This window comes from Oncorhynchus gorbuscha, linkage group LG18, assembly GCF_021184085.1.
Source record: "Oncorhynchus gorbuscha isolate QuinsamMale2020 ecotype Even-year linkage group LG18, OgorEven_v1.0, whole genome shotgun sequence".
Lineage (NCBI taxonomy): Eukaryota > Metazoa > Chordata > Actinopteri > Salmoniformes > Salmonidae > Oncorhynchus > Oncorhynchus gorbuscha.
The window spans coordinates 15329749-15356935 of NC_060190.1; the positions used below are offsets into that span (position 1 = coordinate 15329749).

The following is a 27187-nucleotide window of genomic DNA, read 5'->3' on the forward strand; positions in this document are numbered from 1 at the left end:
CTTCACCTTCCTCATGATCATTGATGCCCCACGAAGTGAGATCTTGCATGGAGCCCCAGACCGAGGGTGACTGACCGTCATCTTGAACTTCTTCCATTTTCTAATAATTGCGCCAACAGTTGTTGCCTTCTCACCAAGCTGCTTGCCTATTGTCCTGTAGCCCATCTCATCCTTGTGCAGGTCTACAATTGTATTCCTGATGTCCTTACACCGCTCTCTGGTCTTGGCCATTGTGAAGAGGTTGGAGTCTGTTTGATTGAGTGTGTGGACAGGTGTCTTTTATACAGGTAACGAGTTCAAACAAGTGCAGTTAATACAGGTAATGAGTAGAGAACATGAGGGCTTCTTAAATAAAAACTAACAGGTCTGTGAGAGCCGGAATTCTTACTGGTTGGTAGGTGATTAAATACTTATGTCATGCAATAAAATGCAAATTAATGACTTAAAAATCATACAATGTGATTTTCTGGATTTTTGTTTTAGATTCCGTCTCTCACAGTTGAAGTGTACCTATGATAAAAATGACAGACCTCTACATGCATTGTAAGTAGGAAAACCTGCAAAATCGGCAGTGTATCAAATACTTGTTCTCCCCACTGCATCTATTGTGGCATACATACAAGCAAACCACATCTTCGCACAATAACAGATGTGCTTTCTGTCTAATTCTATACAGCGCATTCATGTGCCCAAGACACATCTTTCATCTGAGAGGCATACCCTTTCAACCCAATAGTGCATCTTATGTGGATGTTGACAGGAAAAGGGGATGCATTTTGAAGTGGGAGATGTGTGTGTGAGCACACTTGTGTGTGTGTGCGTGTGCGTGTGCGTGTGCGTGTGCGTGTGCGTGTGCGTGTGTGTGTGTGTGTGTGTGTGTGTGTGTGTGTGTGTGTCCACGCGCTTCGCCTGTGTGTGTTTATGCATGGGCACCCTTTCATGGGCACCCTTTTTAGCTAGCCTACACTTCTGAAAAACAAAACAACCCCCCACACCCTCAATGTGAATCAACCACAGCCCAGGTCTCCTTATTGACTTCCTGCTTCCTGGATGTTAAGAAGCTTACTGTATCCCTGTTCTATTGTGTTCTCGCCCTGTAGGCTGTACTGTAATTGGTTGACTCCTGCGATCGATGGTTTCCTCTGAGGATGTTCCCAGCCAATTAGGAGATTAGCCAACGCTCTGAGTGCACCAGACACTATGAATTAGAGCCAACGAAACATGAGAGAGAACCACACACACAGAGACGCACACCCATGGATAAAAACAAGGCTTATCCCAGGCTAGCTAATCCTTGACATGGCCTGACTGGGCCAGATCCGGACCACATTAGCAATGCTAATTATCTAACCTGGACTCTATTCTCAGGAATCAGTTCATATAGAGCAAGGTTGGGTTACGAGAGCGTGAAAAACGGTCAGGACTCAGAATATAAATGGTTGATTTATACAATAGAAGTCACCCTGAACGTTGTGTGGTGGGTTTAAGTTTGTTTGACTGGGTTTCAACTCAAGTGAACTGGATGTCATGCTAGGAAATAACCTATTGAGGGACTGTAAATAGAGAAAGCGAGAGAGAAGAGAAAGAGACATAGTTCTCTGATGTGTGTGAGGAGGAGTGTGTGTCTGCGCTGGAGGTAGACTAATAAAAAGCACGAGCTGGCGTACACCCAAAAAGTTCTCAAATCAAATCAGCTTTATTTATACAGCACATTTCAGACATTGGAACGCAACGCAATGTACTTCATACCAAAAAACGAGTAAAAATGTATGAAAAGAAAAGCTGGAATATTTACTACACAACAAACATAAAAATGACAACAACTCAATGGCTAAAAAGCCCCCTAAGGAAAAGCAAAGATTAAAAAAAGGCGTTTTAAGGTCTCTTTTAAATATGTCCACAGTTTGGGCCCCCCCTCAGGTTCTCTGGCAGGCAAATCCAGAAGCTGGGGGCATAATAACTAAAGGCTGCCCAAAAAACACGCCAAAAAGTTGGTAGTGCTGACTAATGGTGAGTAGGCTTACACACAGCAAGCAAGAATTGACACAGGCCAGCATGGGCAAGTGTGTGTGTGTGTGTGTGTGTGTGTGTGTGTGTGTGTGTGTGTGTGTGTGTGTGTGTGTGTGTGTGTGTGTGTGTGTGTGTGTGTGTGTGTGTGTGTGTGTGTGTGTGACATGAACATACTGGCTCCAAAAACACACTGCACCTGCAGGCCTCTATAAATCTCTATCGTCCTCTCTCCATACTTCTCACAATTTCCCTCTAACCGTTACCATCTCTCTTTCTACCTCTCCAACTCACTCCCCATCTCTCCCTCTCCAACACTCGGGATTGTGAGGAGGCTGGTTGCCAAGACAAGGAGCGATATCCTAGGCAAAAAGCACAAGAAGTCCCCTATGCCCTTTGGAATAGAAGATGGAGTCATCACAATATTGTTTACGGCTTTAGCCTATCTTACAGGCCCGACTCACAAGGTTAACATTTCAGAAATCAATACTAGCACTATCCCTTAAAACCCAACACACACCTCTCCTCTACTCATGTCTCCATGATACGACTAAGCCCAATATCACATAGTGCAAGCAAGAACTATCGATTTGTTCGACAAATTGTCTCAAGCGACAGAAAGAGAGAGGGCAGAAGTCAACCCTCCCCCCAAAAAACAACTCTTTGGAGAGCCTTGAGATGGGTGAAACCACTACTTCATAAAATGGGCATGTGAAGTCTGCGTTTGCTCCAGCATATTTGATTGGACCAGATGTCCTAGTCGCTCGCCCAGTATTCAAAATTCAGAAAGACATCTGTGGCATCACACAGCTTCCCAGTCCAATAATTCATGTTTCTCTCTCTCTCTCATCACGGACAGCTGCAGGCTAAGATTAGCAATGGACTTTTCAAACCACTTATGTCTTGTCAATTTACCGTTGTCTCTAAATAAAACATGTATAAAAGAGAAGGCAAAGGAAGGCACGGTGACATTGTGATAGCAGCTTTATGCGAGGTCAAACTGACATTCACAGGAGTGTGTATTAGTAGATGTGTGATCATGGAGGAAATGAAGAACGGAATGTGTGACAGGAGGTTTAAAAGAGAGGGAACAGGGCCGGTGTGTTTCGACTGAGAAGAATCTTACCTGGAGCTGCAACCGGAGACATCATCCACCAATATGCAATGGAGGAAGACAAGAGGGGGGGGATAGGAGAGACGCACGGGACGAAGACAGGAGGGGGGGGGGCGATAGGAGAGGAGAGACGTATGGGAGGAAGACAGGGGGGGCGATAGGAGAGAAGAGACACACGGGAGGAAGACAGGAGGGGGGGGGGGGCGATAGGAGAGGACAGACGCACGGGAGGAAGACAGGAGGGGGCGATAGGAGAGGAGAGACGCACGGGAGGAAGACAGGAGGGGGTCGATAGGAGAGGAGAGACGCACGGGAGGAAGACATGAGGGGGGATAGGAGAGACGCACGGGACGAAGACAGGAGGGGGGGCGATAGGAGAGGAGAGACGTATGGGAGGAAGACAGGAGGGGGAGGGGGGCGATAGGAGAGGAGAGACATATGGGAGGAAGACAGGAGGGGGAGTGGGGGGGCGATAGGAGAGGAGAGACGTATGGGAGGAAGACAGGAGGGGGGGCGATAGGAGAGAAGAGACGCACGGGAGGAAGACAGGAGGGGGCGATAGGAGGGGAGAGACGCACGGGAGGAAGACAGGAGGGGGGCGATAGGAGAGTAGAGACGCACGGGAGGAAGACAGGAGGGGGGGGGCGATAGGAGAGGAGAGACGCACGGGAGGAAGACAGGGGGGGGGGGGCGATAGGAGAGGAGAGACGCACGGGAGGAAGACAGGGGGGATAGGAGGAGAGGAGAGACGCACGGGAGGAAGACAGGAGGGGGGGAGGGCGATAGGAGTGGAGAGACGCACGGGAGGAAGACAGGAGGGGGGGCGATAGGGGAGGAGAGACGCACGGGAGGAAGACAGGAGGGGGCGATAGGAGAGGAGAGACGCACGGGAGGAAGACAGGAGAGGGGGGGGCGATAGGAGAGGAGAGACGCACGGGAGGAAGACAGGAGGGGGGGGGTCGATAGGAGAGAAGAGACGTGTCGACAGAGTGTCAAGGAAGAGAGGAGAGAAGAATACGGAAGGGAATAGGGAATCGAGAAGAGGAAAGACAAGAGAAAAGAACAAATAAATATTCAACTCGATCTGTCATGTATTACATTTCCCTCCTTCTGTTCCTACAAAGTGGCAATTGCTCCATATTCACACACTGTTTCTAAAGCATCTTCTGTCTCGGCTCAAGACTAAACCGTTGAATGAAAATCCATGGGAATTGCCGCTCGCCAACAGAGACAGAGGGGGAACAAAGCTACAGCTAATCCACGTCTTTAAACAAAATCCAGGTCGAGTCCCTCATCGAATATCCACTGTGAGCAACCAGGCTGCTTTTGAAAGGAAATGTGGCTGCAAATGAAAGTTGTATGATTCCGTTAAATGTATCCAAATGCGGCTCTGTGTGCCAAATGTAATATCTTCTATAGATAGTAGATACATGGCATGTCGATCGCTTTATCTGTTCTGCAGTTAACAGCTCTGTTCTAATTGGTTACATCTCTGTAGTGTACACTGGGGGAGTGAGAAGTGTGTGTGTGTGCTTGTAGGGTTGTGGTAACATAGCGTGGATGAGGATGTGAATGTGGACGAGATTATAACCCCTCTAGTAGTTTATATTGATTTAACCTCTTGTCCTTGACCGTAGCAAATGGAAATGAGCTGATTTAACAGGGTACTGCTTCTTATCCATATTGAGTCTGTCTGTGAGTCTCCATGTATCTATTGGCCGGTCTGTCTAAAAACCTGTTTTTGCATTGTCATTATGGGGTATTGTGTGTAGATTGATGAGGGGAAAAACAACAATTTAATCAATTTTAGAACAAGGCTGTAACGTAACAAAATGTGGAAAGAGTCAAGCGGTCTGAATACTTTCCGTATGCACTGTATGTACATATAATTGAATTGACTGCTTTCCTCATACGAACTGTAACTCAGTAAAATCATTGAAATGGTTGCGTTTATATTTTTGCTCAATATAATATACACACACACACACATACACATACAGTTGAAGTCGGAAGTTTACATACACTTAGGTTGGAGTCATTAAAACTCATTTTTCTACCACTCCATGTAATGTCCGTTGTTAAATGAAGACCAAGGTGCGGCGTGGTGTACATTTTCTTTCATTTGAAATGTTCCACCAAAAAACAATAAACAACTCAGTGAAAGTAAAGCTCGGAATGCAACACACAAAGACAAGATCCCACAACAGAAAGTGGGAAAAAGGGCTGCCTAAGTATGACCCCCAATCAGAGACAACGATAGACAGCTGTCTCTGATTGGGAACCATACGAGGCCAACAAAGAAATATAAACATAGATTTCCCACCTTAGTCACACTCTGACCTACCAAATAGAGAATTTAAAGGATCTCTAAGGTTAGGGCGTGATACTCCACTCTTGTTAACAAACTATAGTTTTGTCAAGTCGTTTAGGACATATACATTATTTGAGTCAATTGGAAGTGTACCTGTGGATGTATTTTAAGGCCTACCTTCAAACTCAGTGCCTCTTTGCTTGACATCATGGGAAAATCAAAAGAAATCAGCCAAGACTTCAGAAAAAAAATTGGAAACCTCTACAGGTCTGGTTCATCCTTGGGAGCAATTTCCAAACGCCTGAAGGTACCACATTCATCTGTACAAACAATAGTACGCAAATATGAACACCATGGGACAACGCAGCCGTCATACCGCTCAGGAAGGAGACGTGTTCTGTCTCCTAGAGATGAGCGTACTTTGGTGCGAAAAGTGCAAATCAATCCCAGAACTACAGCAAAGGACCTTGTGAAGATGCTGGACTAAACAGGTACAAAAGTATCTATATCCACAGCAAAACGAGTCCTATATCGACATAACCTGAAAGGCCGCTCAGCAAAGAAGAAGCCACGGCTTCAAAACCGCCATAAAAAAGCCAGACTACGGTTTGCAACTGCACATGGGGACAAAGATCATACTTTTTGGAGAAATGTCCTCTGGTCTGAGGAAACGAAAATAGAACTGTTTGGCAATAATAACCATCGTTATGTTTGGAGGAAAATGGGGAGGCTTGCAAGTCGAAGAACACCATCCCAACCGTGAAGCACGGGGGTGGCAGCATCATGTTGTGGGGGTTCTTTACTGCAGGAGGGACTCCACAAAAGAGATGGCATCATGAGGTAGAAAAATTATGTGGATATAGTGAAGCATCATCTCAAAACATCAGTCAGGAAGTTCAAGCTTGTTCGCATATCGGTCTTCCCATTGGACAATGACTCCAAGCATACTTCCAAAGTTGTGGCAAAATGGCTTAAGGACAACAAAGTCAAGGTAGGCCACTCCAGGTCCTTGAAATGCTTCTTACGAAACAACTCCTTCGTTGCCCGGGCGGTGTGTTGGGGATCATTGTCATGCTGACAGACCCAGCCACATTTCATCTTCAATGCCATTGCTGATGGAAGGAGGTCTTCACTCAAAATCTCACGATACACGGCCCCATTCATTCTTTCCTTTACACGGATCAGTCGTCCTGGTCCCTTTGCAGAAAAACAGCCCCAAAGCATGGTTTCCACCCCCATGCTTCACAGTAGGTATGGTGTTCTTTGGCTGCAACTCAGCATTCTTTGTCCTTCAAACACGACGAGTTTAGTTTTTACCAAAAAGTTATATTTTGGTTTCATCTGACCATATGACATTCTCCCAATCTTCTTCTTGATCATCCAAATGCTCTGAAGATGAAACGTGGCTGGGTCTTTCAGCATGACAATGATCCCAAACACACCGCCCGGGCAACGAAGGAGTGGCTTCGTAAGAAGCATTCCAAGGTCCTGGAGTGGCCTAGCCAAGCCAGTTGTTGGTAATCAACCCTACCACTGTAGTGTCGTCTGCAAACTTGATGATTGAGTTGCGTCATCTGTGAACCTATTGGGGTGGTAAGCAAATTGGAGTGAGTCTAGGGTGTCAGGTAGGGTGGAGGTGATATGATCCTTGACTAGTCTCTCAAAGCACTTTGTGATGACGGAAGTGAGTGCTACGGGCGATGGTCGTTTAGCTCAGTTACCTTAGCTTTCTTGGGAACAGGAACAATTGTGGCCCTCTTAAAGCATGCGGGAACAGCAGACTGGGATAGGGATTGATTGCATATGTCCGTAAACACACCAGCCAGCTGGTCTGCGCATGCTCTGAGGATGCGGCTAGGGACATTTGTGTATATGGAACATTTCTGGGATATTTTATTTCAACTCATAATACATGGGACCAACACTTTACATGTTGTGTTGATATTTTGTTCAGAATATGTGCTGTATACTGTATGCACACATTAAAATACAACAACTCAGTCACGCAAAGCACAAATAAAACATCACAAATCACAGATTCACAGTTGCAAATGAGAACTTAACTAGCCTACCTGTTTAAATAAAGGTGAAGTACTTTAAATTGCCAGAACGGCACGAGAACATCAAGATGAAACATTTTTAGAATGTTGTTCCAGCAATACAGTGCCTTCAAAACTAAAAGCAGATTGAGCTACCTCGGTGGAGACCCTAGGAACCTAAAGAGTTAACCAATCCTGTGAACAGATTAGGCAAGATCAGGTAAGATGAACGTTTATGAAGTATGACATTGGAAAGAAAAAGAGAGTAATGTGGAGATCTATGGGTCTTTAGCGAAGTCCAGCCAACCTTTTGATACAGTGATGAGTATCAAAACTGTCACCTGTAACAAAACGAAGGGCACTATTGTAGACGGCATCCAAAGGTTTAAGAGTAGTAGCAGCTGCTCTTTGATAAACAATATCACCATAATCAAAAACAGGTAAAAAGGTTGACTTATCAATCTACTTTCTACTGCTTAGAGAAAGGCACAATCTGTTCCTGTAGGAAAAGCCAACTTTAAATCGTAGCTTTTTAACCAGCTCATCTATATGTTTTTAAATGTCAAATCCATATAAATCTAAATGCCTAAGTATTCATTCTAAGAGCACCGGGATATTAAGGGTGCAATTTAGAGTACGAGCTGGATAACATAAAGCAGCTCTAGATTAAAGATCAGATATGCTTTATTCGGGAAGGGGATTTTTATGATTCTACAAAAATCTAAAAAGATTTGATCCCCCAGCACTTTGCCCGACTACGTGTAACCTTCTATGTGAGGGGGATAATTATCCCTCTGCACCCAGACCTGGGTTGAAATAGTATTGGACATTTTTCAAGTACGTTAAGTGTTTGAGCCTGCCTGGTGGGTGGGGTTTGCACTTTTGGGACTTTCCCATTTTATCGGGCAAGCTAAATCAAGTACAGCTCAGGTATTTGAAATAATACATATTATTTGAACCCATGTTTCACTGTGAGTGGACTGTGTGTGTGTGTGTCTTGCCTACCTTCCACATGCTGGCCTCCTTGCCGTAAACCACAGCCATGTTGTTGACCTTGTTCTGCATGATGCTCCTCTTCTCCGTGTCGTTCAGCTCCTCAGACACAAAGCCCATGAACGAGTTGTCCGGAGTGTGGGCTGAGGAGAGGAGAGTGAGAGGGAGGGAGGAGGGAAACGGCAGAATGAGGGGAAGGGGGAGTGACAGGGGATAAGAGTGAGACAGATACAGAAGAGACAGTAAACAGACAGGTATAGACCATTTGAACTTGAGCTTAACAATATCCTCAGTGAAATATGCTAATTCAAAAAAGGTCTTGTAAGTGTGGCTATTCTAAAAGCTGTCTGTATGCTAAAGTACTGGCATTACAATGTTAAGTGGTGTGTTAAACCGAGGTGGATTCTGCAGGTATCCATAACATTACAATGTTAAGTGGTGTGTTAAACCGAGGTGGATTCTGCAGGTATCCATAACATTACAATGTTAAGTGGTGTGTTAAACCGAGGTGGATTCTGCAGGTATCCATAACATTACAATGTTGAGTGTTTTGGCTTGTATTGTGGGTGCATTATAGCCAGGTGGTACAGATCTTCATTTGAGCCAGTTTGTTACAGAAGGAAAATAATCCTGCAACAACAGGAAATGTGAAATATTATGTGGATTATAATTAATGGACAATGTTTTTGTATGGGTTGATACATATTTCGTTAGGCTAAATCAAGTCTGACATTTTAAATGGAAATTACAAACTTTAGAAGCCTTTTAAAATCTTGAATACACTACATGTTTGCATTTCCATCGCTGCTGGAAAATTCTCAGCAGCAAATGAGTGATCCTCTGTACTGCTGGTGCAGAATATATAGCGATGCTAAGTGGTACTGTGGAGGATGGAGTGGGAGAGGGTGGGTAAAGTCAAGTGCTCAGTTAGCTCAATGACACGCTATGAAAAGCTGAGCCAGTCAGATAGTGAAGGCCCGGGCTCTTTGATGGTGGAATCCTACTGTGTCCCACTGCGGTATCCCAACTCTCCCATCACTGTGGCATCCCAACTCTCCCATCACTGTGGCCTCCCAACTCTCCCATCACCGTGGCCTCCCAACTCTCCCATCACTGTGGCCTCCTAACTCTCCCATCACTGTGGTATCCCAACTCTCCCATCACCGTGGCCTCCCAACTCTCCCATCACTGTGGCCTCCTAACTCTCCCATCACTGTGGCCTCCCAACTCTCCCATCACTGTGGCCTCCCAACTCTCCCATCATTGTGGTCCTTGCAAATCTCCCATCATTCTGGCCTCCCAACTCTCCCATCACTGTGGCCTCCCAACTCTCCCATCACTGTGGCCTCCCAACTCTCCCATCACTGTGGCCTCCCAACTCTCCCATCACCGTGGCCTCCCAACTCTCCCATCACCGTGGCCTCCCATCACCGTGGCCTCCCAACTCTCCCATCACCGTGGCCTCCCAACTCTCCCATCACTGTGGCCTCCCAACTCTCCCATCACCGTGGCCTCCCAACTCTCCCATCACTGTGGCCTCCCAACTCTCCCATCACCATGGCCTCCCAACTCTCCCATCACCGTGGCCTCCCAACTCTCCCATCACTGTGGCCTCCTAACTCTCCCATCACTGTGGCCTCCCAACTCTCCCATCACTGTGGTCTCCTAACTCTTCCTCCTTCCTAACTTTCCCATAAGTAGTTTTGGACTTGACATCCAATAATAGGGAACTAACCTTTATAATATGCCATTTTCCAACAGCAAATAATAATTGAGCCTCCAACAAGCACATGGCTCTATTCAGGTCCTAACTGTATCTTTCTTCCCAAAACACCTAACATCTGCTGAATGTTTCATGGGTGGTGCTTTGCCTTGGACCCTGGCACCCCCCCCCAACATTGCTATAGTATAATGACGACGTTTGCGTCCAATGCTGAGGTAGATTGAATCAACAATCTGAGACCAGGAAATCTTACAGATTGGGCCTTTAATCATAGTCTCTGCAACCATCCATTGTGTTGTAATACTAATGAGTGATAAACCATATTGATGTATACTTACGGAACATGGTCATGTACTGTCTGGAGTTGAGGTTCCAGTAGCCCCAGTTGGTCCTGTAGCCGTGCAGGGTGGCGTAGTCCTCATGGTTGTAGGCCGGCTCTGTCCCAAAGGTGTCAATCACACGGATGTGGCACCTGAAATGAGGAGCACATTTTAACACGACACCACAGAGCAATTTACACAACTTACATTTCCTGTCAAAAGTGGGTACTGGTATAACTGGTATAACATTTGAGATTAATTTAAACATCATGTGTATTTCTGAACATACTGAAAACTGATAGAACGAAACAGACGAAGCACGACTTCTGAATGCTTGTTTTTTTTACATTAATGTTTTGTATGAATGTAAATAATTAATGACATGTCACAATTGATTTTTAGACCGCATTTATCACTTCAATAATGGCCACAATGCATCACCACCGCTCTTTTCCCCCCGAAGCCTTTGTGTTTTCTCAAAGGCCGTAATCACAAGTGGAGAGACTGAGATAGAAGACGGACGTGGAGCTGGTTAATCGGCCTTTCCTTTCATCCACTGTTCCGCACGTCATTCACTCATTCAAAAAGTGTGTGTGTATTTGTCTGTTCGATATGCAGTGTGTCTGTTTGACAAGCTGTGTACCCTGTCCATGTGTGTGCATCTGTGTACATCTGTGTGCATCTGTGTGCATACGCCTGTGTAAGAAACTCTGTCTGTTTGACAAAGCACTGTCTATGTGTCTGTTAGGAGAGTACACAGAAAAAGCGACGAAGGTTAAATACCATCAATACCGGTCTTAAAGACACACAATCCTGAACAGACTATCAACACTACGGAGACAAAGGCTCACTATGGAACAATTGTTCAGTAGAAGTTAATAGCTATAGCTGTGCCTCTGTTGATAAGAGAGAAGCATCAATCATTTCTATTGTTCGTAAAAGCTACCAAGTGTTGTTTGGGAGTGGAAATGGAAAACCAAGTAAAATAAGCAGAATTAAAACCCAGTTCACCCTCTCAGAAATGTAAGGGCAGGTAATTGAACTAAAAGCAACATGGTAAAGTAATGGCTATGGGGAATACTGAGAAATTGGGTAATAGTGTATACTTGGAAGTTAATTATTTGCGTCGTGAACAGCAAACTATCTCTTGGAATCAAGACGCATGGTAAACTCACTGATTCCCGACACACACACGCTAAAGCCCTAAATGTTCTAGCCTGGGCTTTGCCAGTCTAGTGAGTGTTAAATGCTGCCACTGTCTGAGCTCAGGGGTGATTAGTAGAAGAAGCTGAAGACCTGTGAGAGCCCAGGGCATTTCCATCGAAAAGAACCCACACGCACCAACGTGTGAAGTACGTAGGAGCATATCAAATTGGGTGTCAAATTAAAGCTAAGAGTCTATATTTTGGGAAATGAAGGCATAGATACATTTTCAACCATTTTCCATGTAAAAAACTTGGCATAAGTAAAGGCTTTTATTTATGGATAAACAGATGTAAAAGATTTCTTAGAAAATATACCAGAAAAAGTCTTAAGGTATCAGAAATCCAGTACCGGTCAAAGGTTTGGACACACCTACTCAATCAAGGGTTTTTCTTTATTTGGACTATTTTCTACATTGTTTAGAATTGTAGAATAATAGTGAAGACATCAAAACTGTGAAATAACACTGTCACGTTGGTAACAATGATTCGGGAGACAAGCGCAGGAATGCGTAATAGGGCTTTTTATTACGCCCCAAATTACTGCGTGCAGTGTAAGGCCACAGAGAAGAAGACCAAACAAAAGAGCGAGGGGTACCTTGAAAAAATAACACACGCGCACGATGATTAAGACACGGAACGGGACCCGTAATAACCTGCGCAATCCACACGGGCATGAAAGCCCAAAACACACAGCACAGGTACTCACACGCATCAACGGACATTGTAACAATAATAGACACCACCACGGTGAACAAAGGGCACATATATTAAAATACAATCAGTGGGAATAGGGGCCAGGTGTGCACAATGAAAGTTCCAGGGGGATCTGTGACAAACACACACGGAATCATGTAGAAACCAAAAAAAGGGAACAAATCAAAATATATTTTATATTTGAGATTCTTCAATGTAGCCATCCCTTTGCCTTGATGACAGCTTTGCACACTCTTGGCATTCTCTCAACCAGATTCATGAGGTAGTCACCTGGAACGCATTTCAATTAACAGGTGTGCCATGTTAAAAGTTAACATGTGGAATTTCTTTCCTTCTTAATGCGTTTGAGCCAATCAGTTGTGTTGTGACAAGGTATGGAGTTATACAGAAGAGTGCCCTATTTGGTAAAATACAAAGTCCATATTATGGTAAGAACAGCTCAAATAAGCCAAGAGAAATGACAATCCATAATTACTTTAGGACATGAAGGTCAGTCAATCTGGAAAATTTCAACAACTTTCAAAGTTTCTTCAATTGCAGTCGCAAAAACCATCAAGCGCCATGAAACTGGCTCTCATGAGGACCGTCACAGGAAAGGAAGACCCAGAGTTAGCTCTGCTGGAGAGGGTAAGTTCATTATAATAACTGCACCTCAGATGGCAGCCCAAATAAATGATTCACAGAGTTCAAGTAACAGACACATTTCAACATCAACTGTTCAGAGGAGACTGAGTGAATCAGGCCTTCATGGTCGAATTTCTGCAAAGAAACCACTACTTAAGGACACAAATAAGAAGAAGAGACTTTCTTGGGCCAAGAAACACAAGCAATGGACATTAGACCGGTGGAAATCTGTCCTTTGGTCTGTTGAGTCCAAATTTGATATTTTTGGTTCCAACCACCGTGTCTTTGTGAGATGCAGAGTAGGTGAACGGATGATCTTCGCATTTGTGGTTCCCATGTGAAGCATGGAGGAGGAGGTGTGATGGTGTGGGGGTGCTTTGCTGGTGACACTGTCGGTGAGTTATTTAGAATTCAAGGCACACTTATCCAGCATGGCTACCACAACATACTGCAGAGATACACCATCCCATCTGGCTTCCAACTGTGTTATTTCATAGTTTCGATGTCTTCACTATTATTCTACAATTTAGAAAACAGCACAAAAAAAGAAAACCCCTTGAATGAGTAGGTGTGTCCAAACGTTTGACTTGTACTGTATGTCAAAACAAACATGTTGACGTAAATACCCCTGCCAACTGATATCAAGACGTATATTTAGTTTGGAGATATTGTTTACCTTCTGCACGTTTAAGAAATATTGCCTTGTGCCTTGTAATACCGTTACCAACAACCCACATATCTTTAAGATCATTTTCTAATTTCTCTCCTTCATGTGGAGGGAGGATAATGCGAGTTCACAGAAGTAACACATAATGGTAGACACAACAATTAGTTATAGTGATTTTAATTATAGGAATTTTGTTTATTAATTATTAAGTGAAGTATTAAGTTAATTATTAAGTGATTAACTCAATAAAATAAAATTTGATATGATTTGATTTGATCTGTTTACCAAAATTACCAAAAAATACATAATGGCATTACTGCAACTGAATTGGCTACAATGGGAAATCATAATAGTCACAAACCACTGTTGGGTCTTCCTTCTACTATTCTCCCTTCCGCTGGCATACTGTTATGTTCAGCTGTTAACTTTCTTGTTCTTTCTGTCATCTGGTGGTCAAACAGAGAGTGTTGAAACAACCTACCCACGAGCCACCTCTCCCTCCATTTACTTGAACCAGCACCCTCACCCGCTGAGCACCAACCTACACTGGAGGTCCATGGACGTTGAAAAGTAGATGACATTTGGTCAGGCCACCCTGGATTTGATGTCCACGGACGGACCGGACTGGACCAAATCTGAGCCTGTCATAGACATATGTTTTACAAGTTTGGCTCACAAAGTACAGTACAGTGAGTAGAGCACAGTAGAGTACTGTTCAATACAGTAGTGCAGTACAATACAGTAAAGAAAAGTCGAGTATAGAACAGTAGAGTAGAGTACAGTATATTGTTCTGTACTCTACTCTACAGAACAATATTCTGTTCTACTGTACTGTACTGTATTCTACTGCACTGTACGGAACTCCACCCTACTCTACTCTACTTTGCTGTGCTGTGCTGTGCTGTGCTGTACTGTACTGTACTGTATTATACTGTAATCTACTGTGCTCTGCTGTGATGTCTAAACAGAGAATGATATTCATATCCATAATTATGCATTTCTGTGTAGCACAGATCAGGGACCCATGATGTAATTCCGTTACCGTAATTATGTTACTGTGTGTAAATCCACTTTAATTACTTACTTCAATAACAAAAATATATTTTTTTTCAAACTCAAGTTACCATGACATAGCTAACTCAAGTTACCATGACATAGCTGACTCAAGTTACCATGACATAGCTGACTCTAGTTACCATGACATAGCTGACTCAAGTTACCATGACATAGCTGACTCAAGTTACCATGACATAGCTGACTCAAGTTACCATGACATAGCTAACTCAAGTTACCATGACATAGCTAACTCAAGTTACCATGACATAGCTAACTCAAGTTACCATGACATAGCTAACTCAAGTTACCATGACATAGCTAACTCAAGTTACCATGACATAGCTAACTCAAGTTACCATGACATAGCTAACTCAAGTTACCATGACATAGCTAACTCAAGTTACCATGACATAGCTAACTCAAGTTACCATGACATAGCTAACTCAAGTTACCATGACATAGCTAACTCAAGTTACCATGACATAGCTGACTCAAGTTACCATGACATAGCTGACTCAAGTTACCATGACATAGCTGACTCAAGTTACCATGACATAGCTAACTCAAGTTACCATGACATAGCTAACTCAAGTTACCATGACATAGCTAACTCAAGTTACCATGACATAGCTAACTCAAGTTACCATGACATAGCTAACTCAAGTTACCATGACATAGCTAACTCAAGTTACCATGACATAGCTAACTCAAGTTACCATGACATAGCTAACTCAAGTTACCATGACATAGCTAACTCAAGTTACCATGACATAGCTAACTCAAGTTACCATGACATAGCTGACACCCCCTATTTTTCTGCTGACATCTTTGAATCTTAATTCGGAGCAGATATTTTGTTTTTGGAATATGTGGGCACATAAAAACCTGAATGATATTTTACTGCAAGTCCGTTACGGTTGGATCTGCACAGTTCTGACCACTCAATTAGTTTTTGTTTAATTTTCGGTGGAAATTGTTGAAAGTAATCCTTCTGCATAGTTGTATAGTTTGTTAAGCTTTGAAACCAATGGTTTTTGTTTGGCTGAAAGTGGGGGGGGAAACAGAGTCAAAGTGTAATTCCGTTACCATGGAATACCAAGCAGAGTGCGCGTGTGGATGGATAGACCCATGAGTTCTCCCAGTTTGAGACAGGGCTGAAATGTTCTGCTAGAATACGTTTCAGTTTTTTACGTAAACACAAAGCAGAGCTGCACTCTACTGATAACATATTTTACAGAAGTTAGAATCTTATATTTCCTTGTATAGCTCATAACACGTCTGTATTCCTGACCAGTGGTCACCAAGGCCCCCTTGACAGAGTGTATGCGGAGTGTCCCTGTCAGCAGCGGTGGCTCCATTTCAAAGTAAATCATATTCACTGCATTAAGACAACAGCCTGCACCGTGGGGCCTGTTTAACACTGCAGTGACTCACACCATGTAATCACTGGGTATTGTCTTGCAATGTTGTTCTGACGTTATTACTGTTTTGTTATTGTGTCAACACGACAGCAAGGATCGCTGGGCCTATATTCGGAGACGCGGTGTCTAGTGTGTGTTTACTGTGTGGGTATTCAAGGCACTGTTGTGATGCTAATTGGTGATGCTAATTTTCAAGCTTGTGAACATGATTGATACACATTTCACTTTAGGCATAATATCTTTATCATACTGCACAAGGTTATGCAGGTATTTCTGTGACACTTTGGTACGTTTTACACCGAAAGACTGCGAATAAGCACAGGGCATTAGATCGACAGCGATATATCTTGAAGGGAGCGTCTGATGACGACTTCTCATCTGCACGGGAGCGTCTCAAAAAGTGCCACGGTTCTTTGAGCAGCTGTAAGTCAAGGGGGCCGCTTTCACAGAGAGTCATGAAACATTGATGAGAGATGTAACTTTCAGTTCTCCCTCCCTCCCTCCCTCCCTCCCTCCCTCCCTCCCTCCCTCCCTCCCTCCCTCCCTCCCTCCCTCCCTCCCTCCCTCCCTCCCCCTCCCTCCCTCCCTCCCTCCCTCCCTCCCTCCCTCCCTCCCTCCCTCCCTCCCTCCCTCCCTATCATCCATCCCTCTCTCCATCCCTCCATTCCTCCCTCTCTCCCTTTCCCTCCCTCCCTTATCGTCTCAAAAACTGGATCATTTTCTGCCAACAGATAAGATTACCCTGGAGGTGTGAAGCGATGGTGGGATGGAGGGAAGGAGGGATGAAGGGATGAAAAGAAGGAGGGAAATGGCTTTGGAGTTACTGGGTGGAATATCTGGTAGCATATCTAGCAGAGGATCAGAGTGGGGACTAATCTTGGTTAAATTGCTGCTTGTAGCGGAAAAGGTCCCTAGGGAACGACAGGGTAGGAGGCTGTCACCCACCACTGTTCCCGTTGAGGTTTAAACCACTGACATAAATAAATCTGTGTTCTACATCACAAACGCCTGATCTAGATACATGTGTTCTACATCACAAACCACTGATATAGATACATGTGTTCTACATCACAAACCACTGATATAGATAAATATGTTCTTCATCACAAACCACTGATATAGATAAATATGTGTTCCACATCACAAACCACTGACATAGATAAATATGTGTTCTACATCACAAACCACTGACATAGATAAATATGTGTTCTACATCACAAACCACTGATATAGATAAATATGTTCTTCATCACAAACCACTGATATAGATACACGTGTTCCACATCACAAACCACTGATATAGATACACATGTTCTACATCACAAACCGCTGACATAGATAAATATGTGTTCTACATCACAAACCACTGACATAGATAAATATGTGTTCAACATCACAAACCACTGACATAGATAAATATGTGTTCTACATCACAAACCACTGACAGATAAATATGTGTTCAACATCACAAACCACTGACATAGATAAATATGTGTTCTACATCACAAACCACTGACATAGATAAATATGTGTTCTACATCACAAACCACTGATATAGATACATGTGTTCTACATCACTAACCACTGATATAGATACATGTGTTCTACATCACAAACCACTGATATAGATCAATATGTGTTCTACATCACAAACCACTGATATAGATACACGTGTTCTACATCACTAACCACTGATATAGATACATGTGTTCTACATCACAAACCACTGATATAGATCAATATGTGTTCTACATCACAAACCACTGACATAGATAAATATGTGTTCTACATCACAAACCACTGACATAGATAAATATGTGTTCTACATCACAAACCACTGACATAGATAAATATGTGTTCTACATCACAAACCACTGATGACCTGAAAAGAAGGTCGACGACATCCGATCCTCGTTTGCTAAGTCAAACGACACCGCTGGTTCTGCTCACACTGCCCTACCCTGTGCTCTGACCTCTTTCTCCCCTCTCTCTCCAGATGAAATCTCGCGTCTTGTGACAGCCGGCCGCCCAACAACCTGCCCGCTTGACCCTATCCCCTCCTCTCTTCTCCAGACCATTTCCGGGGACCTTCTCCCTTACCTCACCTCGCTCATCAACTCATCCCTGACCGCTGGCTACGTCCCTTCCGTCTTCAAGAGAGCGAGAGTTGCACCCCTTCTGAAAAAACCTACACTCGATCCCTCCGATGTCAACAACTACAGAACAGTATCCCTTCTTTCTTTTCTCTCCAAAACTCTTGAACGTGCCGTCCTTGGCCAGCATCTCTCTCAGAATGACCTTCTTGATCCAAATCAGTCAGGTTTCAAGACTAGTCTGTCATGTTTTGTCATTGGTTATCATGTCTTGTCTCTGTGCATCCCTTATATTCGTTTCCCTCTGCTGGTCTTATTAGGTTCTTTCCCTCTTTCTATTCCTCTCTCCTCCCTCTCTCTCTCTCTCTCTCGCTCTCTCTCTCTATTGTTCCGTTCCTGCTCCCAGCTGTTCCTCATTCTCCTAACTACCTCATTTACTCTTTTCACACCTGTCCCCTATTTTTCCCTCTGATTAGAGCCCCTATTTCTCCCTCTGTTTTCCGCTTCTGTCCTTGTCGGATCCTTGTATGATGTTCGCTGTTCTGTGTCCTTGTCTCGCGCGCTGTCGTGTTTTACCTTCTTCAGATGCTGCGTGTGAGCAGGTGTCTAGGACTGCTACGGCCGGTGCCTTCCCGAAGCAACCTGCAGTCTATGGTCGAGTCTCCAGTCAGTCCTCTCTACTGACGAGTGGATTTCAGTTTTCCTGTTTTGTTTTCACCTTGATAATATCCATGATTATCACTTTTGTCAAATACTGGAATAAAGACTCTGTTTTCGTTAAGTCGCTTTTGGGTCCTCATTCACCTGCATAACATAGTCATTCAACTGAGACTGCTCTTCTCTGTATCACGGAGGCGCTCCGCACTGCTAAAGCTAACTCTCTCTCCTCTGCTCTCATCCTTCTAGACCTATCGGCTGCCTTCGATACTGTGAACCATCAGATCCTCCTCTCCACCCTCTCCGAGTTGGGCATCTCCGGCGCGGCCCACGCTTGGATTGCGTCCTACCTGACAGGTCGCTCCTACCAGGTGGCGTGGCGAGAATCTGTCTCCTCACCACGCGCTCTCACCACTGGTGTCCCCCAGGGCTCTGTTCTAGGCCCTCTCCTATTCTCGCTATACACCAAGTCACTTGGCTCTGTCATAACCTCACATGGTCTCTCCTATCATTGCTATGCAGACGACACACAATTAATCTTCTCCTTTCCCCCTTCTGATGACCAGGTGGCGAATCGCATCTCTGCATGTCTGGCAGACATATCAGTGTGGATGACGGATCACCACCTCAAGCTGAACCTCGGCAAGACGGAGCTGCTCTTCCTCCCGGGGAAGGACTGCCCGTTCCATGATCTCGCCATCACGGTTGACAACTCCATTGTGTCCTCCTCCCAGAGCGCTAAGAACCTTGGCGCGATCCTGGACAACACCCTGTCGTTCTCAACTAACATCAAGGCGGTGGCCCGTTCCTGTAGGTTCATGCTCTACAACATCCGCAGAGTACGACCCTGCCTCACACAGGAAGCGGCGCAGGTCCTAATCCAGGCACTTGTCATCTCCCGTCTGGATTACTGCAACTCGCTGTTGGCTGGGCTCCCTGCCTGTGCCATTAAACCCCTACAACTCATCCAGAACGCCGCAGCCCGTCTGGTGTTCAACCTTCCCAAGTTCTCTCACGTCACCCCGCTCTTCCGCTCTCTCCACTGGCTTCCAGTTGAAGCTCGCATCCGCTACAAGACCATGGTGCTTGCCTACGGAGCTGTGAGGGGAACGGCACCTCAGTACCTCCAGGCTCTGATCAGGCCCTATACCCAAACAAGGGCACTGCGTTCATCCACCTCTGGCCTGCTCGCCTCCCTACCACTGAGGAAGTACAGTTTCCGCTCAGCCCAGTCAAAACTGTTCGCTGCTCTGGCCCCCCAATGGTGGAACAAACTCCCTCACGACGCCAGGACAGCGGAGTCAATCACCACCTTCCAGAGACACCTGAAACCCCACCTCTTTAAGGAATACCTAGGATAGGATAAAGTATTCCTTCTACCCCCCCCCCCCCTTAAAAGATTTAGATGCACTGGATGTCATAAGGTGAATGCACCAATTTGTAAGTCGCTCTGGATAAGAGCGTCTGCTAAATGACTTAAATGTAATGTAAATGTAAATTTAGATACATGTGTTCTACATCACAAACCACTGACATAGATAAATATGTGTTCTACATCACAAACCACTGACATAGATACATGCGTTCTACATCACAAACCACTGATATAGCAAATATGTGTTCTACATCACAAACCACTGATATAGCAAATATGTGTTCTACATCACAAACCACTGATATAGCAAATATGTGTTCTACATCACAAACCACTGATATAGCAAATATGTGTCATACATCACAAACCACTGATATAGACAAATATTCAGTTTCTAATACATTGAGTATACAAAACATTAGGAACACCTGTTCTTTCTATGACATATAGTAGACCAGTGTTTCTTAAAGTATGGGTCGTGACGTGGGTCGCGGCGTAAATGTATAATTATTTCATTAATTACTGGAATTTATTTGGGCAACTGCGCTCTCGGTTCAGTGCTCTCTCAGCTTGGCAGCTGCATGAGTGGGAGAGGTAGAGGGAGATGCCCGTGTGCTTTGCGGGTTACCGGATTTTTTTATTCCGTTGTCTTGAAGATAACTCCGCTTGTTTATTCCCACTCACCATCAACTCACAGCTGTCATAAAATGGATTCATGCCAGCCACAAGTTCTGACTGAGCTCAATCGTCATGAAACGCAAATACAGTGATGACTTTGTGTCTTTCACACAAACTTTGAGAAATAACGAGGAGCGCCCACAATGTGTTTTGTGTGTGGAAGTGCTCAGTAATGAGACTCGCATAATGAACAAATTAATAAAATGACACGTCCTGACCAAACATCCACAACATGACTGTAAACCCAGGGAGTTCTTTCAGAACAGGGCAGAATGCTGCAGGAAACAGTGCTTCCACAGTGGAAGTCAGCTAGCAAGGCATTGTTGTCATTTTATAACATGCGATAAGCAGTAATAAGGGAGTACTAACTAACTCATTGTAGTGGTAGTAGTGATTTCAAACAATCCCCTGGCCTTGTACACAGCTAATAGCTAACATTCGCCAAAGCAGGCTAGCTACTGATAGTGCAACCCTAATTAACAGTACAGATGAAGATGAAACATTATCAGGCCTACTGTACATCCTACTGTAGAAATTATTTTTGAAAAGTGTTGCTGTTAATTAAAATACAATAATAATTGTTATTCTTAACTGGAATAAACTGATTGAAACAAGATGCTTTTCGAGTCAAACACTCATACAGGTCTGGGTTGTTCATCTACAGCAGGAAGTGGTCTCCTGCCAGTTTATCACCACATACCTATGTGAGTCAGGGTTCTCAAGTACAGAAACAGTGTCAATGCTGAGCATGACCTCAGTGTTGCACTGTGAAAAACTGAATCCAGAATAGACATGCTTGTTGAAAACAACCTCTCATTAGGACTGTGTGTTTGTGTGTGTTTTCTGGGCTTCATCTGTGTGATGTGATCAATCACTTTATTCCAGTTCAGAATAAAAAAAGATGTATTGTATTTTAACAGAAACAGTTCCAACCTTGACTTTATTTCTACAATAATTTCTACAGTAATGTACAGTAGGCCTGATCATTTTTCATCTGTACTGTTGCTCAGGGTTGCACTATCAAAAAGCCTGTGTGGGTGTGTGTGTGAGTGTGTAGGTAAGTAAAGAAATAAAAGAACAGTAAAAATACAAAAATACAAAAAAGCAAGGCTATATACAGACACCGGTTAGTCAGGCTTATTGAGGTAGTATGTACATGTAGGTATCGATAAAATGACTGCATATATGATGAACAGAGAGTAGCAGAAGCGTAAAAAGAGGGGTTGGTGGGTGGGAAAAATGCAGAGGGATTGCGGGAGCACTGGTTGGTCGGTCCAATTGAGGTAGTATGTACATGAATGTATAGTTAAAGTGAATGCATATAAGATAGTCTAAAAGAGGGTTAACCATTTGGTTACCATTTGTTACCTGTTCAGGAGTCTTATGGCTTGGGGGTAAAAACTGTTGTGAAGACTTTTTGTCCTAGACTTGGCACTCCTGTACCGCTTGCCATGTGGTAGTAGAGAGAACAGTCTATGACTGGGGTGGCTGGGGTCGTTGAGGGCCTTCCTCTGACACCGCCTGGTGTTGGTGGAAGCAGCCCCAGTGATTAGGCACTACCCTCTGAGTCTGTTTGTACCAGGCAGTGATGCAACTGGTCAGGATGCTCTCGGTGTTGCAGCTGTAGAACCTTTTGAGGATCTCAGGGATTCCTGAGGGGAATAGGCTTTGTTGGTTTCTGTCTTGGTGTGTTTAATAGTTTTTGTTGATGATTTTGACCTGCTCTATTACACCAGCCTTTCAAATCACTTAGTCTTGGTTATGTTGAGGGATGGCTATTCTGGCACCACCCAGCCAGGTCTCTGACTTCCTCCCTATAGGATGTCTTGTCGGGTCTGTAGTCATTTAGGCAGGTTGCCTTTGTGTTCTTGGTGTTGAAAGCTGAGCTGTAGTCAATGAACAGCACAGGGACTCATCTGTGGATCTGTTTGGGCAGTATGGTCTGCTACGGGTCTGTAGTCATTTGAGGTTGCCTTTGTGTTCTTGGGCACAGGGACTATGGTGGTCTGCTTGAAGCATGTTGGTATTACAGACTCAATCAGGGACATGTTGAAAATGTCAGTGAAGACACCTGCCAGCTGGTCAGCACATGCCCGGAGCACACGTCCTGGTAATCCGTCTGGCCCCGCAGCCTTGTGTATGTTGACCTGTTTAATGGTCTTACTCATGTCAGCTATGCAGAGCGTGATCACACAGTCGTCCGGAACAGCTGATGCTATCATGCATGCCTCAGTGTTGCTTGCCTCGAAGCGAGCATAGAAGTGATATAGCTCGTCTGGTAGGTTCGTGTCACTGGGCAGCTCGCGGCTGTGCTTCCCTTTGTAGTCTGTAACAGTTTGTAAGCCCTGCCACATCCGACAAGTGTCAGAGCCGGTTTAGTATGATTCAATCTTAGCCCTGTATTGACGCTCTGCCTGTTTGATGCTTCGTCGCAGGGCATGGTGGGATTTCTTGTAAGCTTCCGGGTTAGAGTCCCGCACCTTGAAAGCGGCAGCTCTACCCTTTAGCTCAGTGCGAATGTTGCCTGTAATCCATGGCTTCTGGTTGGGGTATGTACGTACTGTGGTGACGACATCCTCAATGCCCTTATTGATAAAGCCAGTGACTGATGTGGTGTATTCCTCAATGTCATCGGAAGAATCCCGGAACATGTTCTGTAGTTTAGCATCTGCTTCATCTGACCATTTTTTTTATAGACAGAGTCACTGGTGCTTCCTGCTTTAATTTTTGCTTGTAAGCAGGAATCAGGATGATAGAGTTGTGGTCGGATTTACCAAATGGAGGGCGAGGGAGAGCTTTGTATGCGTCTCTGTGTGTGGAGTACAGGTGATCTATAATTTTTTTCCCTCTGGTTGCACATTTAACAAGTTTATTTTAATATTTTACCCCATTTTCTCCCCAATTTCGTGGTATCCAATTGTTAGTAGTTACTATCTTTTCCCATCGCTACAAGTCCCGTACGGGCTCAGGGGAGACAAAGGTCGAAAGCCATGAGTCTATGCGTCCTCCGAAACACAACCCAACCAAGCCGCACGGCTTTTAACACAGCGCATCCAACCTGGAAGACAGCCGCACCAATGTGTTGGAGGAAACAAAACACTGTGCACCTGGTGACCTGGTTAGTGCGCACTGCGCCTGGCCCACCACAGGAGTCGCTGGTACGCGATGAGACAAGGATATCCCTACCAGCCAAACCCTCCCTAACCCGGACAACACTAGGCCAATTGTGCGACAGAGCCTGGGCGCAAACCCAGAGTCTCTGGTGGCACAGCTAGCACTGCAATGCCCTAGACCACTGCGTCACCCGGGAGGCCCTTCACATTTAACATGTTGATAGAGATTTGGTAGAACTGATTTAAGTCTCCAGCCACTAGGAGCGCCACCTCTGGGTGAGTGGTTTCCTGTTTGCTTATTTCCTTATACAGCTGACTGAGTGCGGTTTTAGCGCCAGCATCTGTCTGTGGTGGTAAATAAACAGCCACGAAAAGTATAGCTGAGAACTCTCTAGGCAAGTAATGTGGCCTGCAGTTTATCACAATATACTCAACTTCAGGCGAGCAAAATCTAGAGACTTCCTTAGATTTCGTGCACCAGCTGTTGTTTACAAATATGCACAGACCGCACCCCCTCGTCTTACCGGAGTGTGCTGTTCTATCCTGCCGGTGCAGTGAATATTTGTGATCTTACCTCATCTAGTTTATTGTCCAATGATTGCACATTGGCGAGTAATATTTACGGTAAATGGCAGCTTTACTAGTTGTCTTCTGCGGGTCCGGACGAGGCATCCGGCTCTTCATCCTCTGCGTCGCTTCCTTTTGCGAATAATTGGGATGTCTGCCCTGTGGGGTGGTTGGAGAATATCGTGATCGCTGTCCTGACATCCAGAAGCTCTTTTCTTTCGTAAGATACGGTTGCAGAAACATTATGTACAAAATAATTTACAAATATTGAGAGAAAAAAACACATAATAGCACAATTGGTTAGGAGACCGTAAAACGGCGGCCATCTCCTCTGGCGCCATTTTATGGTGAGAAATGGCCTGGGTTTCTGAGTAAGTGTGTCTGCTTACGTAACATTTTCTGTGTGTGTGCGCACCCGTGTATGTATACCCTCGCAGTCCTCTTCTAGCTCTGCTCTACCAGAGCAGTAAATTCACCATGCGTATGTAAAGGACGTCACACTGCTTGCTTAGTGAGTACCACTTCCTCCCGATTTGATCCATACCTGGTACAAACTCAGGATCTCTGCCTTGCTAGCACACTTGACCGCCCTCCTTAAGCGTATTGCCAGACAGTGCCACGCGAAAAGCTAACTGGCCCAAGTGGGGAGACTTCAGGCTGAGGAGTACATAGTGATCAATAGTGTATCCCCCATGATCAGTTGGGAGGTGTGATTTAAAGCCGCACAATATCCGTTTTCAGCATCTTTACCAGACCTCTGCCCTCTTCCTATCACTGACCCCCCCCCTCTTCTTCTTCCCCTGAACGCACACTCACACACCTCCCCCTCCCTCCCCAGGAAACTAGCGTATTGGCTGGCCAGGCATTATTAATGCATCTGGACGTTGGGAGCAACATCAAACTAAAGTAATTAAACAGAGACTGAAGGGCCCAGGAGCTCTGCACTTGATTAATGATATGCCTTTCAGCTGATAGGGCTGATAAAAGGCTCGCATCTCATTCTTGTCCACAAAACCTCTAGGGATTGTGGGTAAATTACTACATATGGGGTTAAAGTAGGGGAGAAAAGTCTGTGTCTAAAGCATACTTCATCCTTTAAAGCGTATGAGGCTCCAATAAGGTGAGGACTAGACGGATATTTTATTCATGTTTGTAGTATAAAAGCCTTGATGTATATGATGATGTACCGTGTGGAAGAAAGCGTTGGAGTTTGTTCTTCTTACAAATCAATACTGAGCTTTATACATGTAATGTACCATGTAGGGAATGGGTCGTACATTTCATAGTCTATTCCCTGTGTGTTGCAGAGGGATTTATTAAAGAATAACACCAAAGGTTGTTTACCATAGCTACATCTGACTATGTTTAGGACTACGATATTAATTGCATTTCGAAACCTCAAATCACGCTGTACAAAACAAAAGGATGTTGATTTATACACAGCAAACCCTTGATTGATCGGGAGAGATTGACGTGTGCCGCTTTGCCTCACAACACTAAAAGTCACATCCGAGAAGGCCAGACAAGAAGGCCACGACTCCATAACCATTCAGCCACTCACTGTCTGGGAGAGCTGCTGACCTCCCAGACAGTGTCCGACCAGTCGGACAAAGTTGTTTGGTCACAAACACACACGCAGGCAGGCAGGCATGCACACACACACACTGTCACACCATGATCTGTTTCACCTGTCTTTGTGCTGGTCTCCACCCCCCTCCAGGCGTCGCTCATCTTCCCCATTATCCCCAGTGTATTTTTGCCTGTGTTCTCTGCGTCTGTTGTCAGTTATTTTTGTTTGTCACGTCTACCAGCGGTTTTCCCCTTGCTCCTGCCTGTTTCTAGTTCCTGTTTTATAGTTTTCCGGGTTTTGACCATACTGCCTACTCTGAGCCTGCCTGCTGTTCTGTACCTTGTCACACCACACTGGCTGATTGACCTGTGCCTGCCTTGACCCTGAGCCTGCCTGCTGTTCTGTACCTTGTCACACCACACTGGCTGATTGACCTGTGCCTGCCTTGACCCTGAGCCTGCCTGCTGTTCTGTACCTTGTCACACCACACTGGATGATTGACCTGTGCCTGCCCTGACCCTGAGCCTGCCTGCTGTTCTGTACCTTGTCACACCACACTGGCTGATTGACCTGTGCCTTCCTGTACCTGACCCTGAGACCCTGCCTGCTGTTCTGTACCTTGTCACACCACACTGGCTGATTGACCTGTGCCTGCCCTGACCCTGAGACTGCCTGCTGTTCTGTACCTTGTCACACCACACTGGCTGATTGACCTGTGCCTGCCCTGACCCTGAGACTGCCTGCTGTTCTGTACCTTGTCACACCACACTGGCTGATTGACCTGTGCCTGTACCTTGACCCTGAGACCTGCCTGCTGTTCTGTACCTTGTCACACCACACTGGATGATTGACCTGTGCCTGCCCTGACCCTGAGACTGCCTGCTGTTCTGTACCTTGTCACACCACACTGGATGATTGACCTGTGCCTGCCCTGACCCTG

General features: G+C 44.9%; 1 protein-coding gene across 5 annotated transcripts in view; it reads right to left on the minus strand.

Annotated features, from left to right (window-relative positions):
- Nucleotides 1–27187, minus strand: part of LOC124004050 (alpha-1,6-mannosylglycoprotein 6-beta-N-acetylglucosaminyltransferase B-like) — a 229084-nt gene that overhangs the window by 14842 nt on the left and 187055 nt on the right. For 3 of the 5 annotated variants that reach the window (XM_046312800.1, XM_046312799.1, XM_046312804.1), the window contains 3 exons: nt 10526–10659; nt 8477–8607; nt 3134–3139 (listed from right to left, as the gene is read on the minus strand). In XM_046312800.1, coding sequence (XP_046168756.1) covers nt 3134–3139; nt 8477–8607; nt 10526–10659 — 271 coding nt within the window. The remainder of the gene's footprint in view (nt 1–3133; nt 3140–8476; nt 8608–10525; nt 10660–27187) is intronic. The other 2 variants (XM_046312803.1, XM_046312801.1) reach the window with 1 other exon arrangement.